Source organism: Cervus canadensis, chromosome 7 (genome assembly GCF_019320065.1).
Source record: "Cervus canadensis isolate Bull #8, Minnesota chromosome 7, ASM1932006v1, whole genome shotgun sequence".
In the NCBI taxonomy this organism is placed as follows: Eukaryota; Metazoa; Chordata; class Mammalia; order Artiodactyla; family Cervidae; genus Cervus; species Cervus canadensis.
This window is the reverse complement of record NC_057392.1, coordinates 83,926,959-83,939,980: the sequence shown is the minus strand read 5'-3', so window position 1 is coordinate 83,939,980 and position 13,022 is coordinate 83,926,959. Positions and strand designations below refer to the sequence as shown.

Below are 13,022 nucleotides of genomic sequence, written 5' to 3'. Positions count from 1 at the left end.
AGATAATATTAGTACTAGCCTTATGAGATTATTGTGAAGGTTAAATGAGATACCTGACACGTTTAGCATAGGGCTTGGCACATATTGACTAACAATGATTATTTTTAGGCAAGTCAGTAGACCAAGTTCCTTGTGCAGCATAAAGGAAGGTGAAGGGTAAATAACCAGATATGAAATTATTTCTCAAATAATTCCTTACTCTTTAAGTGTCTCATTTTTCACCCAGCTCAATCATCAAGCAAAAATGTTAAGGGAGATGAGGAGGTCTGTGAAACCACTCACTCATTTAAGTGTGGTCTCATTTCTTTGGGGTTCTTGACAGGATGTTTGTTTTTCTCTAACCCTCAGGGTCACTGGGGTTGAAATGAAGAATGTTATTGGGATAAGATGGCCAGTACCACTTTCTTGATAGCTAGATAGATGTGGGCACTGTTCCTCTTGTTCATTTCTGGTTTATGTTTCTCTCTGTTCCAACACCTTCCCTTTTTCTCACTCCCACTTTGGTGAGATATCTTTGTCAACACGAAGAAGAGGCAGTCAGGCACACGTCTATGCATTATTCCAACTTAGGATGTTTATGCAAGAAGAAAGCCAACCAGAGTGGTGGGGTTCCTGCATCCCTGCAACCCCAGGGGCACACGTGATTCTGAGGGGAGGGAGGGGGGCTCTCACCGGTTGCTCTCTCGGGGTTGTTGCACATGAAGCACTGCCACGCTCCTGCTGCTTCACTGAAGCCAAACACGTCGAAGAACCTCACTTCTTCCAGATGGAGCTGAACCTGGTCCAGATCCTGTTTCAGGAACACAAAGCACAAAGAACATGAGTGTGTCTGCCTGCCACGCAGCACTCTGAGGCTGGGCAAAGGGGAAGTGGACACAGGACAGCCAGGGCTCAGATTCAGGGCTTCTGACATGGAGGGAGCATGGGGTAAACCTCTCATGGCCCATCTTAGAAAAGAGCAGCCAGTTCAAACTCTTCCAAGAGAGTTCTTGCTCTTAAACACAGAGGGTGGCCAGCATGGGTCTCAGGACTGCTCTCTGAGGGAGTGCCAAGTCAGAGCCTGAAGTGGCCCAGAATTTTCATGCATCTAACCACAGCTCCAGAATTTCTAAAAAGCTGGGATATTCAAGTGGCAATGCTGTCAAAATGAATGCTTCTGGGGATTTGTCTTTTATTTACACTTTACATGGAATTGAGAATCAATTATCCATATCAAAAACTTACTTTTATTAGGTTGGCTTCACAGGGGGCTGATGGAAATGTGTAGGGGTGTTTAATCCCTTAGCCCTTGGCTCCAGTCCTGCTTTAGTTTCATACTTTATCTTAAAATTGGATGTAAACTCTGCATTTTCTAGTCCATAATATGGCTGCATTGGTTTTAATGGAAAATAATGCCCTAATCCGTAAATTAATTAACTTTCCCCCTCTAAATGGTTGAGTGGAAATGACACGCTGAGAAGACCACCCTGTTTTATGTGCCCTGTGGCATCCTGCCAAAGTGTTCCTATTTAAGAGGCACAGGAGAGAGGTTCCATTACACCGTAAATGGATGGAAAACTATTAGCCTAACCAAATTAAACAGCCCTACTGTCCTCCCGAGGCTCTCCTATTATGTAAATGACTTGTAGCCTCTGCTCTAGGGTGGCCAGAACTGCACTCTTACAAAGTTGCTTTCCTAAGAGGGATTTATTGTCTTTGCTGGCCTCGCACATGCCTAGTTGACTTATCTGTTTGTCGTCTATTGAGCTGTGATTGTATTTCCTTGCCTCTGGTCCGCGCTCTCATCTTGCACCCATAGTAACAGCTCTCAGCATGCCCAAGAGCCAGGGGATGGAGGCACTGTTAGCACTGCTTATGGTGGATCTAAAATAGGGAAGACCCTGAAGCCCTCGGGTCTGCTTTTCTTGACACAGGAGAGAGGTATGCTGAACTCAGCTCCTTCAGAGCAGAAACACGTCTACTGCATTCACAACTTGTATCCCCAGCATCTAGTCCAACAGCAAGAATGGAGGAACATCACTGGTTTGCAGACCCTGTGAAAAGTTTCTCAATGAACTATATGAACAGTATTATGAAAATTTAAAGGGGATTTGTTCTGTAGAACATTTACATTCACTGGGACAAAAACCCAATGAAGGCAGGGACTTTGTTTTATTGGCTACTATAATGTTAGCACCAAAGACATGCAAGCATTAAATAATTATTTGTGGGATAATGAAAAGCATAAACTGGGACTAGAAATGAATACCTCTCAGTACCCTTTATTAAGACATTTATGGTTTGTATTCTGGGATTGGACATGTTGGAGGCTCACAATGCTGAATACAGTTTTTTGAGTTGTTAACCTTTAATATCATATTTTAGGTATTCCAACGGACACTGTTTATAAAGAAATGTTTTTAAAAAATGATTTTGAATGTGTTCAATAGAAAAAAAGGAGGTTTTTAAAAAAGCATATTTCCAAGATAAAGACTGAAGAAGCACCTGGGAGTCTTATAGGTTTCAAAGGATGAAATCCATATTAAAATTTATGGGGCAAAAGCAGATGTTCATAAATATCAGTTTCAAAACTGCTAAGTCTCTGAAGTCTATACTTGGCCATCGGTATGCATATCGTTTCTCTCTTTCCCACACAATTAAGGATCAATTTTTCATTCACCACAAGCACTGCTAGCAAACAAAGTAGTTAAAATAATACTTCAGGGTTCCTTTATTTTTCCTGTTGTGAGACCAGAAATATCCCAGGTTGTTGCTCATAATTCACATTTGTGTTGGCAAAAAGTTACTTTCAAAGTTTAAGACAGATGGCAAGTAACATCCCAGTGTTCAAGTTCTTGAGTCAAAAGCAGATTTACTTCAGAGGATTTAAGTGTTGTGCAAAGGGGACTGAGTGAGGAAGGTAGATGGTAATTCTATGAACTGCTGAAGTTGGTAGTGACAGTCAACTTTGAATAGACAGACAAACGAAACAAAGGTAATTCCAAATACTGGTGGAAAATCAAAGCAAAATAAATCACAAAACAAGCAAACACAAGCCATTCAACTAACGATACTTAAATTTTTGGAATTTTGATTTCTTCAGTGTGCTTGAGGTCGTTATTTCTCTCTCCTACTTATTTTCTTTACCCTGCTGTGTCCTATAGCTTCCCCAGGCCTTGCCTAGGATTTGTGATGTGCTAAGTGGGCTTCCCTGGTAGTTCAGACCCTAAAGAATCCACCAGCAATGTGGAAGACCTAGGTTCAATCCCTGGGTTGGGAAGATTCCCCTGGAAGAGGGCATGGCAACCCACTCCAGTATTTTTGCCTGGAGAATCTCATGGACAGAGGAGCCTGGTGGGCTACAGTCCATGGGGTCGCAAAGAATCAGACAAGACTGAGTGGCTAAGCACAGCACAATAAGATGCTTCAGTTGTGACCGACCAACTGTCTGAGACCCTGTGGACTATAGCCTGCCAGGCTGCTCTGTCCATGGGATTCTCCAGGCAAGAATACAGGAGTGGGTTGCCACTTCCTTTTCCAGGGGATCGTCCCAACCGAGGGATTGAACCCGTCGCATTGGTAGACGAGTTCTTTACCACCGGCACCACCTGGGAAGCCCAGGATTTGCTATATGGCTTCTTCTTCTTTTTTTTTTTTTAAGACAAGAGAACCAAAATTGATGTGCTTAAAGAACTGCAACCTTCATTCAAGACAACTAGCCTCTAGAAGAGTAACAAAAACCATTTATATCTACATAGGGTCACTCCTTACAAATTTCTGTTCAATGGCAGAACAGACCATTCTGTTCACACCAATCATCTGTGGTAGACAGATCCTAGGGTGACCTTTTAATAATTCCCATCTCCTGGTGTTCATCTCTTTGAATAACCCCTTTCTCTTAAGTGTGGGAAAGACCTGTAACTTGTTTTTAACCAAGAATATGGCAATGGTGATAGGATATTAATCTCGTGATTATATTATTATGTATCCCTGCTCGCCCTCTCCCCCAAAACACATACACACACAAAAAAACCAATCTTGCCAGTGAATGCAGAGAGAAACTCCCCTGCTGGCCTTGAAGAAGAAAGCTGCCATGTTGTGAACTGCCCATGGAGAGGGCCCTGTGGATGGGAACTGTGGGTGACTGCTAGGACCCAGTGGCGGTCTTCAGGCAACAGCCAGTAACAGAGCCAGTCCTTCAGTCCTACGACCCTCCACCAAATTTCTCCCAGCACCCTGAGCAAGCCTGAAAGCTGACCCTTTCTATTCGATGAGAAACAGCTCTCCAAATGAGAACACAGCCCGGCCAATACCTTGATTGCAGCCTTGTGAGACCGTGAGTGCAGGACCCAGCGACGTCACAAGCAGACTCCTGACTCAAACTGTGAGATAGCAAATACATGCTCTTTTAAGCTGCTAGGTTTGTGGTAATTTCTTATCCAGTCTTAGGCATCAATACCTAGACTGCATTGTGAAGAAGAGGAGAAGATGACAGTCTTGGCCAATTTTCAATGAAAATGATGCTTCTACTTAGAGGGGTCACATTGTTTTAAGTACACGCCAGATCAGTCCTCAATAAAACTCAAAAAATATTGAAGTCTGTATTATTTCTGTTGACTTAAATAAAAAGATACATAATCATAGTAAACATGCACTGAGAAGGATTTTCCTGAAAGTCACTGTCTAATTCAAGAGGGATAAAAGCCCATGGAGGGAAAAATGATGTTTCTGAACAGCTGATTAAGTGAATATTTCTCCAGGTTTAGGGAAAAAAAAAAAAAAAAAACCCTAATGGGAGTAGGAATTTGGAAAACCATATAAAAAGTCTTTTGTGATGCTCCCTAGAGGAAAACTACACCAGCCAGTTTGAAAAGATGAGTGGATATTTACAACATTGTTTTGATGACAGTGACAGCATGAGTTAATGCTATGGATTCTGTAAAAGTGCAAAGTGGCCTGTCCATCATATAATGTGGTCTGTGTACTGTGAGAGGGTGTTGGGAAACAATTGTCCAGAAATCAGTGAAAGCATACATCTGGAAGAACTCTGGGTTCTGGCACGTTTAAATTCTGTTCTAACAGTATTTTTGCACAGATACGAACACAGGATTGCCTCATGTGCTCTATGTGCTTATGGTTAATAGGATCAACTCTGGGCACATACTTTAAGCATGTTTTAAGAAATGTAAAGAGTTATTTTTAAAACAGTCTTCAATATTTTCACATAATAGTAATGGTGTATGTCTTTATGGTTATTTCTATTGTACATGTTCTAACTACATGGAGTTCAGGGTGTGAAATAAACTTATTGAGGGAAGAAAATTAATGGTTCACCTCTATATTGTTCATCTTTATATTACTTATGTTTTCCTACATTCTGTAGGCAAACTGTCTTGTAAGAAACACTGTATGTTGAATGGACAAACTAGCAAAAGAGACACTAAAGAATATTTATGCTCTAATTTTTAAAATTTATTTCAATTTCTGAGAAACATCTCTGTTGAATTCAAGTCACATCCCTTAGTATTAAGAGCACCTGTTGTCAGGAACCAAGGATATATAGAGGTAAGAGACACAGCCTGTATGCTAAGGACGTAAGGTAATCCATTGGGTTCACAGTATTTCTCACAGAGGGAAACTGGAATGCACCTTTATTTGTGTTTGGATGAGGTTATTATTAATCTTCTGATGTGACTTTTTTGGCTCTCAACTGGATTAAAGCTCCTTAATAAGAAGACTGATTTCTACATTGTTTTGTAGCTTCTGAAATTAATTAGTATAGCACTTTGCCTATAGGAGCTATTCAATGAATTTTCTAGATTTTTGTTAATTAAGACACATATCAACAGTAGCATTTAGATTTTCAGTTTTCAAGTCTATTCAGCATGACCAGTAAGCCCTTTTAGAATACTTATTTTAAAAATAAGTATTATTTTTATTATCTCTATGCATATTAAAAGACACTTGCTCCTTGGAAGAAAAGCTATGACAAACCTAGACAGTGTATTAAAAAAAGAGACATCACTTTGCCAACAATGGTCTGTCTAGCCAAAAATGTGGTTTTTCCACTCATGTATGGATGAGAGTTGGACCATAAAGAAGGCTGAGTGTGGAAGAACTGATGCTTTCAAACTGTGGTGTTGGAGAAGACTCTTGAGAATCACTTGGACAGCAAGGAGATCAAACCAGTCAATCCTAAATGAAATCAACCCTGAATATTGATTGGAAGGACTGATGCTGAAGCTGAAGCTCCAATACTTTGGCCAGCTGATGCAAAGAGCCAACTTACTGGAAGACTCTGATTCCGGGAAAGATTGAGAGCAGGAGGAGAAGGGGGTGACAGGATGAGATGGTTAGATGGCATCACCAACTCAATGGACATGAGTTTGAGCAAACTCTGGGAGATAGAGAAGAACAAGGAAGCCTGGCATGCTGTAGTCCAAGGGGTTGCAAAGAGTGGGACATGATTAAGTGGCTGAACAACACCTATGCATATTATAGGAATTCATTTTATCTAATATTATAAAACAAGCTTTTAGAATAAAATGTAGTATTTGAAGGAGAATGCCTGAATCCATCAATATAGCATGTTGCCTGCTTGTTCTCAAGAACTTCAGCTTTTCTGGATCTCCAGTTCTCAGGAGGTACTGTCATCAGGAATCCCTGGAAAACCTGTTACAAACATCAGATACAGGTCTGCCTCTGAAGCCTAACCTTATAAAGTGTGAGTTTGGGCCTGGTAAGGTGCATTTCTAAACAAGCTCCCTAAGCTATTCTGACATGCACTGATGGGAAAATTAATCCTACACTCCTGGGAATAGATGCGAGGATGGCTGATTTGTCTCCACTAATTGGTATTTGAGGAATTTGTCAATCCTCGTGTGCATATGTTCATACTTTCCCACAATACTTTGGTTTCATATGACAAAATACATAATCTGGTTGCAAGAGTAAAATGTTCATTCTTGATAATCAGAGACTTTTTCATTCCAAATTTTGCAATATGGAAGGAAGAGTTGAGGCATGAATGCTGAACTTGTTGTGATTCATTTGAGACTTGGCGGGAGGTTGAGATGTGTGGGGAGGGAGGTGTGCAATGTCTGGAAGACTGAGCACAGGCAGCCAGGGTGCTGACCTTGAGGTCTCATAGCGTGTTCCAGTATTCAACACGGACGTCCCATATGTGCTATGTCCCATCGCCTCTCCTTTTTCCATCCCCGTTAGGAAAAGAACTCTAAGTACACATGAGTATTTGAGGTCAAAGTGGCAAGCTTTTTACTATTACTATAGATCATGAAACAGACTTGACTTTCTTCTTATTTTTTTGAATCCCAGAGTGTTGGGAAGAACTGAACTGTTTCCTAGCAAGTAGTGACAGTTCTATAGTTCTGGCTCAAACTGGCTGGAAGAAAGCATTCATGTTTGATTTATTTAAGAGAGTTTTTTTAAAAAAGAATTCTTTCATTCAAGAACCAATAAATATGACAGGATATTTGTTTTGACTCAGAAAATCAAATTTTCACACTCATCTAACAACTGTAAAAAAGTAATTTTTTTAAGCTACAGAAAGGTGGCAGTAAACATGACAAGAATTTAAAAAAAGTAAACTTTTATGGAAAGTAAATATAAGCCCATGGATTGAGTCAAAATGAAGGTGGCAAACTGGGTGAAGAGGCTTCATAAATGTTTGATAAACCCATAATTAATTTATTTCAGAATCCAATTTCTTTTAAACTTTAGTCCATTAAAAGCAAAGTATCTACTTCCAGAGTGAAAGCAAGGGCAAAAGACTACCACTGTTCAAGTGTCAAGAAAATGTTGGCATATCTACAGAGTGTCAGAGCGAACATAATCACTAGAACTATTATCAGTGAAAGCCCACCTTACCACAGAATCTCCTTTCATATTGGAAAGCAAATAATTACAGTGATTTTTTTTGTTTCCTAATCAATGGTTGCTACCTGTATTTAACAATTACGTATTGAGCATCCAGGACTACTATGTATTACCATGTGGTACCAGACCACAGAGGGTGCTAATGTGGAAAAACTCATTGGGCAGGCTTTCTTTTTCCTCATTTGGAATCCATTAGTGAGATAACCATACTCCTCAGCCCTGTATGCTATTTTGTTAGGGCATGAGGTCCTTCTCATGTCTTGATTTTCCTCCTTCAAGGACGTCCTTGGTGGTCCAGTGGCTAAGACTGTGTTCCAATGCAAGGGACCTGAGTTCAATCCCTGCTCAGGAAACTAGATTCCGCATGCCGCAGCTAAGGCCCAGTGCAATCAAATAAACACATACATTTAAAAAAATTTCCTCCTTTATCCCTGATATGCTCTCATTCTCAGACTGCTACTGCCTCCTCCCCTTTATATAAGTTCTCACTCTTGGGAGTTTGATATATGTCTTTGAATAGATACGAATTCCTGAAAAATAGGTAGCACTGTTTAAGGTATTTGTAGTTTTCACAAACACGTTATTCTGTAGACTACATTCTGTTTTTCACTTACTTCACTCAAGGTCTCTACATGGTTTGTATGTGTATTTAGTTTTTTGCTCTACTGCTGCAATGTGATTTCCTGGTACATCTTCACCATCTACCACATTTTATCTCACCATTCTCCTGGGAATGGGTGTCAAGGGGGCCTCTGTCTGCACCTAGACAGACCATGCAGTAATGCATATTCTCATCATACCTGTCTCCTTGTGGACATGAGCAAGCATTTTTATGAGATAATCATTTAGGAGTGAAATTGCTGGATTACAGGGCATATGTAAGAATACAGAGAAAATGTTTTTATGGTTCTGCACAGTTTGGGCTTTCTGAGAAAATTTTTACTGAAACTTAGGACCCGGGCTCAAAGGACAAGCTTCAGAAGTTAACTCATAACTAATCAGAAAGTGAAAGACTATCCAGAGGAACTTATCTTCCCAGATGTATGTGTGTGTTCACATTTCAAGGTGGGCATAAGACCTAGGATTTGGAGACATTCCTGGTTTATCAAGCTGGAGACACAAGTCTCACTCTCCACTGGAACGATTTATCTGCATCCCAAAAGGTAAGAGTAAGAACCCAGAATCCTTTCCAAGGAGAAAAGATTTTTCTCCCTTTCTTTCAGAAGAGTGGAGGTGCTGTTCATCGCCTATACAAATATCCAGATTCATATTTTCAGGGTTCCTTACCTATAACACCCTGGTGGCTCAGACAGTAAAGAATCTGCCTGCAATTCAGGAGGCCTGGGTTTGATCCCTGGTTTGGGAAGATCCCCTGGAGAAGGAAATGGCAACTGACTACAGTACTCTTGTCTGAAGAATCCCATGGACAGAGGAGCCTGGTGAGCTACAGTCCATGGAGTCGGAAAGAGTTGAACATGATTTAGCGACTAACATTTTCCTTTCCTTTTACCTATAATACAGATGCTGCTATGTGTAGGATGACTTTTGGTTTTCATCATGTTGCATGAGGGTAAGAAACTGAGGCAAAGGAGAACCCGTGAGGTTATTTGCTATAAATAATAATCTCTGCTCCAGAAACCTTGTCTTCAAGAGACATTAAAAGTTAACGTTGCACATATCTTTAATTTCACTAGGTTCTGATAAACTGCTCTTCAGGTTGGCTGTCCAGTTTACATTCCCACCAGCACAGTATGAAGAATTCCTTTTCCACATCACAATGGAAGGTCTTCCAACACTCTGAAGTTTTTCGAGGAATTACCATCCAGCAGCCCTTTCTCATGCGTGAAATAGGCCATGCTTGCAGTGACCACAGTCATCGTGGTTTGATTGCAAAATGGGCTGGCAACCGTCTCCAGTCACTTCTTAAACCGTAGGGAAAATCAACCGCACTTCTGCAGAAAACACTGTGTGTTTCTCTATCTTTACATGCCGCTGTCATCAGAGGCATTCCGGTTTCCGGGGATCAGATCACTCTTTCTAGGCACAATTATTGTAATATGCTAAATGCATATCAGAGGATGAGATGGTTGGATGGCATCACCGACTCAGTGGACATGAGTCTGACCAAACTCTGGGAGATGGTGAAGGACAGGGAAGCCTGGTGTGCTGCAGTCTATGGAGTCGCAAAGAGTCGGACACAACTTAGCAACTGAACAACAACAATGCATATCGACATTTGACCAGGGTCTAGTTTTACTTTAAGAATGATCATTTTGTTGACATGTTTACTACTTGGGGGCTTCCCTTGTGTCTCAGCTGGTAAAGAATCCTCCTGCAATACAGGAGACCTGGGTTCAATCCCTGGGTTGGGAAGATCCCCTGGAGAAGGGAAAGGCTACCCACTCCAGTATTCTGGCCTAGAGAATTCCATGGACAGTCAATGGGGTCGCAAAGAGTTGGACATGACTGAGCGGCTTTCACTTTACTACCTGGAACAGTGACGAAGGAGATAAAACTGAGTCTATCACGGACTTAACGAGAAGGTACTGCTTCCCATGATATGGGAACTTCAGATGTCTCCATTTGTCTTTCAACAGATACAGCACAGTGCTAAGCATTGGTATAAAGTAGTAGAGATCAAGGCAGTCATGGTAAGTTGAACTACCCAGTTGAATTATCCCTCAGTAGAGAAAGGGATAAAGCAAACTCTGGCCTTTTTACACAATGAAAAATTCCACAGATATTAAAAGGAATGAGCTAGATCTACATGTATGAACAGATATATTTTCAAGACATAAATAACATATTGCAAAAGATAAATGCATATGGTAAAATTTAAAAACAATGTGCTTAGTCGTGTCCAACTCTTTGCAACTCTATGGACTGTAGCCTGCCAGGGTCCTCTGTCCGTGGGATTCTTCAGGCAAGAATACTGGAGTGGATTGCCATTCCCTTATCTAGAGGATCTTCCTAACCCATGGACTGAACCCTGGTCTCTTGCACTGCAGGTGTATTCTTTACTGTCTGAGGCACCATGGAAATAATACACACCAACCTCAGGAAAGTATTTGCAGTATTTCCTTTTCATAAAGGGAAATATTTGAAGTAAATATGGAAAGAAATGTAAACATCTCTTCTATCTTGTGGTAGGAATGGATATTATCTTTCTGTGCTTCCCTGAATGTCAGTTATTTCATAACTTGATAAAAAATAAAAGTGAGGCAGAGAATACAGTTCAGTGAATCAAAGAGACTGGCAGGGATTAGGATCTGTGAGGAAGAAAGGTTCTGCATGTGTGGGGGAGATTCCTTGATACCCCTCAAATCCCTCATAGAGGGATCTCATCATCTAGCTTGTGTAAGGCTGGCCTTGGTGGTGAAGGTTGTTAAAGGACCATTGATTCCTCCTGATTTTTTGCGTCCATTCTTGTTGGGGGGCTCCACATGAAAGCTTCTTTTAATCTAGCTCTTCAAACTCAGAGACAAAGACATGAAATGCAAAGTGCTTGAAACAGGTTCTACTCTTTTGTTTTAGAAAACAAACCAAATCTAAATCACTGGATGGATTAAATGACAGAAGTGAAACTTAGAAATAAGGTCTTTTCTGCACAGTGGGATGGTATAAAGAAGGCAGGTTTTGGAGCCAGAAGATCTGAGTTTGAGCCCTACTACTGTCACTCACTGGCAATTCTTGGGAAATATCTTAATTTCTAGGCTTTTTCAATGTACTTCTCAGCCTGTACAAGGACTGTGATCCTTAAGCTGCTCCCTTCAGAGAGCACAAATCAATTCAGCGTAATTCCGCTACTTTGTAAACTATTGAGAAATAATACAAAGTAGTGATAATGATGATGATATGAACAAAGTAAGATAAGCTCCTTTTTATGCATGTAAAACAGTGTTTTTTTTGCCTCTTAGCTAGATAAATATATGTAAATCTTTTTGAAATGAATGGCTTTTTAAAGAAACATTGATGTTAGGTGCCTGAAAAACATATTTCATTTTCTAAAAGCAAGTAACATATTTATCTGCCTGTTTTTGTTAGCTTGTTGTCAAACCTAGGAGTATAGAGTGTAATGAGATGCAAACATAAAAAGATGCAATGCAATGTGACCATCTGAAAGGGGAGGCAGGTAATGACATGTGCGTGCCTGATGGGGCCATAATGAGATGTACAAATAGAAATGCACATAGAAATGTGCCTGGGCAGTGGTGTAATGAGATGCATAAATGATTGGGTGTAAAGATAAAGGCATTTGGGGGGCTGTAATGTGATTTATAAATGGAAGCATTAAATGGGGGAGGGTAGAAAGGGTAGGTTGTGATAAGCAGCAGAGAGAAAGAATGCAGTGCCATGCATGAATGGAGGAACTAACAGCATGTGCATGATGAGGGTGTAATGAGATAAAAATGAAATGGCATAATGAGGTTCACAGATGGAGGGATGTAATGAGCTGTGCAGAAAGGAGGTAATAATGACAAGCATAAAAGGAGGGATTTAATACTATGAATAAAGAAACGGGTGTACGAAGATGTGAGGACTGAAAGGGGGAACAGAAAAAAAAGAGGACCTGGGTGAAGAAATGCAAAATAACAAGGTGGCAAATGGAGCACTCTAATGAGATGCTGAGATTAAAGGGTGCAGTGAGGTGTGCCCATTTAGGGAGTGATTAGACACACACATAGGTTTATAATGAGGTATCTGAGCCCTGCTCAGACATAGACCGTGGCACTCAGTCTTTATGAAAGGGGTGAAAGTGGAACAAATGTAGAGCAGAGCCATAAATATATCTAAATTGTTACAAATCCAAAAAGAGAAAACTAAACAGGTGATTTCACCACAGTCTGGAAGTTTATGAAGTCATGGTTTTATAGGTGCTGTTTATGGAGCACTGACTCTGTGCCAGTGCTCTGCTGGGTGCTTAACTAACTAAATGCATCATCTCATTTTCCCTTCCTAGCAATCCTATGAGGTGAGTGAGTTTTAGAGAGGTTAACCAATTTGCACAGATTCCCAGAGCATGTTGGTGATAGAGATGTGATTCAAGCCAAGTCAACTGGATTCCAGTTGCCTTTGCCTCTTTTCTGGTGTTGTTGTAAGAGTAGACGGTGGGGTGTCCTGCCTCAGAATCTCCTGGATCATGTGTC

At 40.7% G+C, this 13,022-nt stretch overlaps 1 protein-coding gene across 6 annotated transcripts in view; it reads right to left on the bottom strand.

The window, feature by feature from the left end:
• VEPH1 (ventricular zone expressed PH domain containing 1) overlaps positions 1 to 13,022 on the bottom strand; it is a 312,127-nt gene that overhangs the window by 82,423 nt on the left and 216,682 nt on the right. For all 6 annotated transcript variants that reach the window (XM_043473913.1, XM_043473914.1, XM_043473911.1 and 3 more), the window contains one exon: positions 673 to 790. In XM_043473913.1, coding sequence (XP_043329848.1) covers positions 673 to 790 — 118 coding nt within the window. The remainder of the gene's footprint in view (positions 1 to 672; positions 791 to 13,022) is intronic.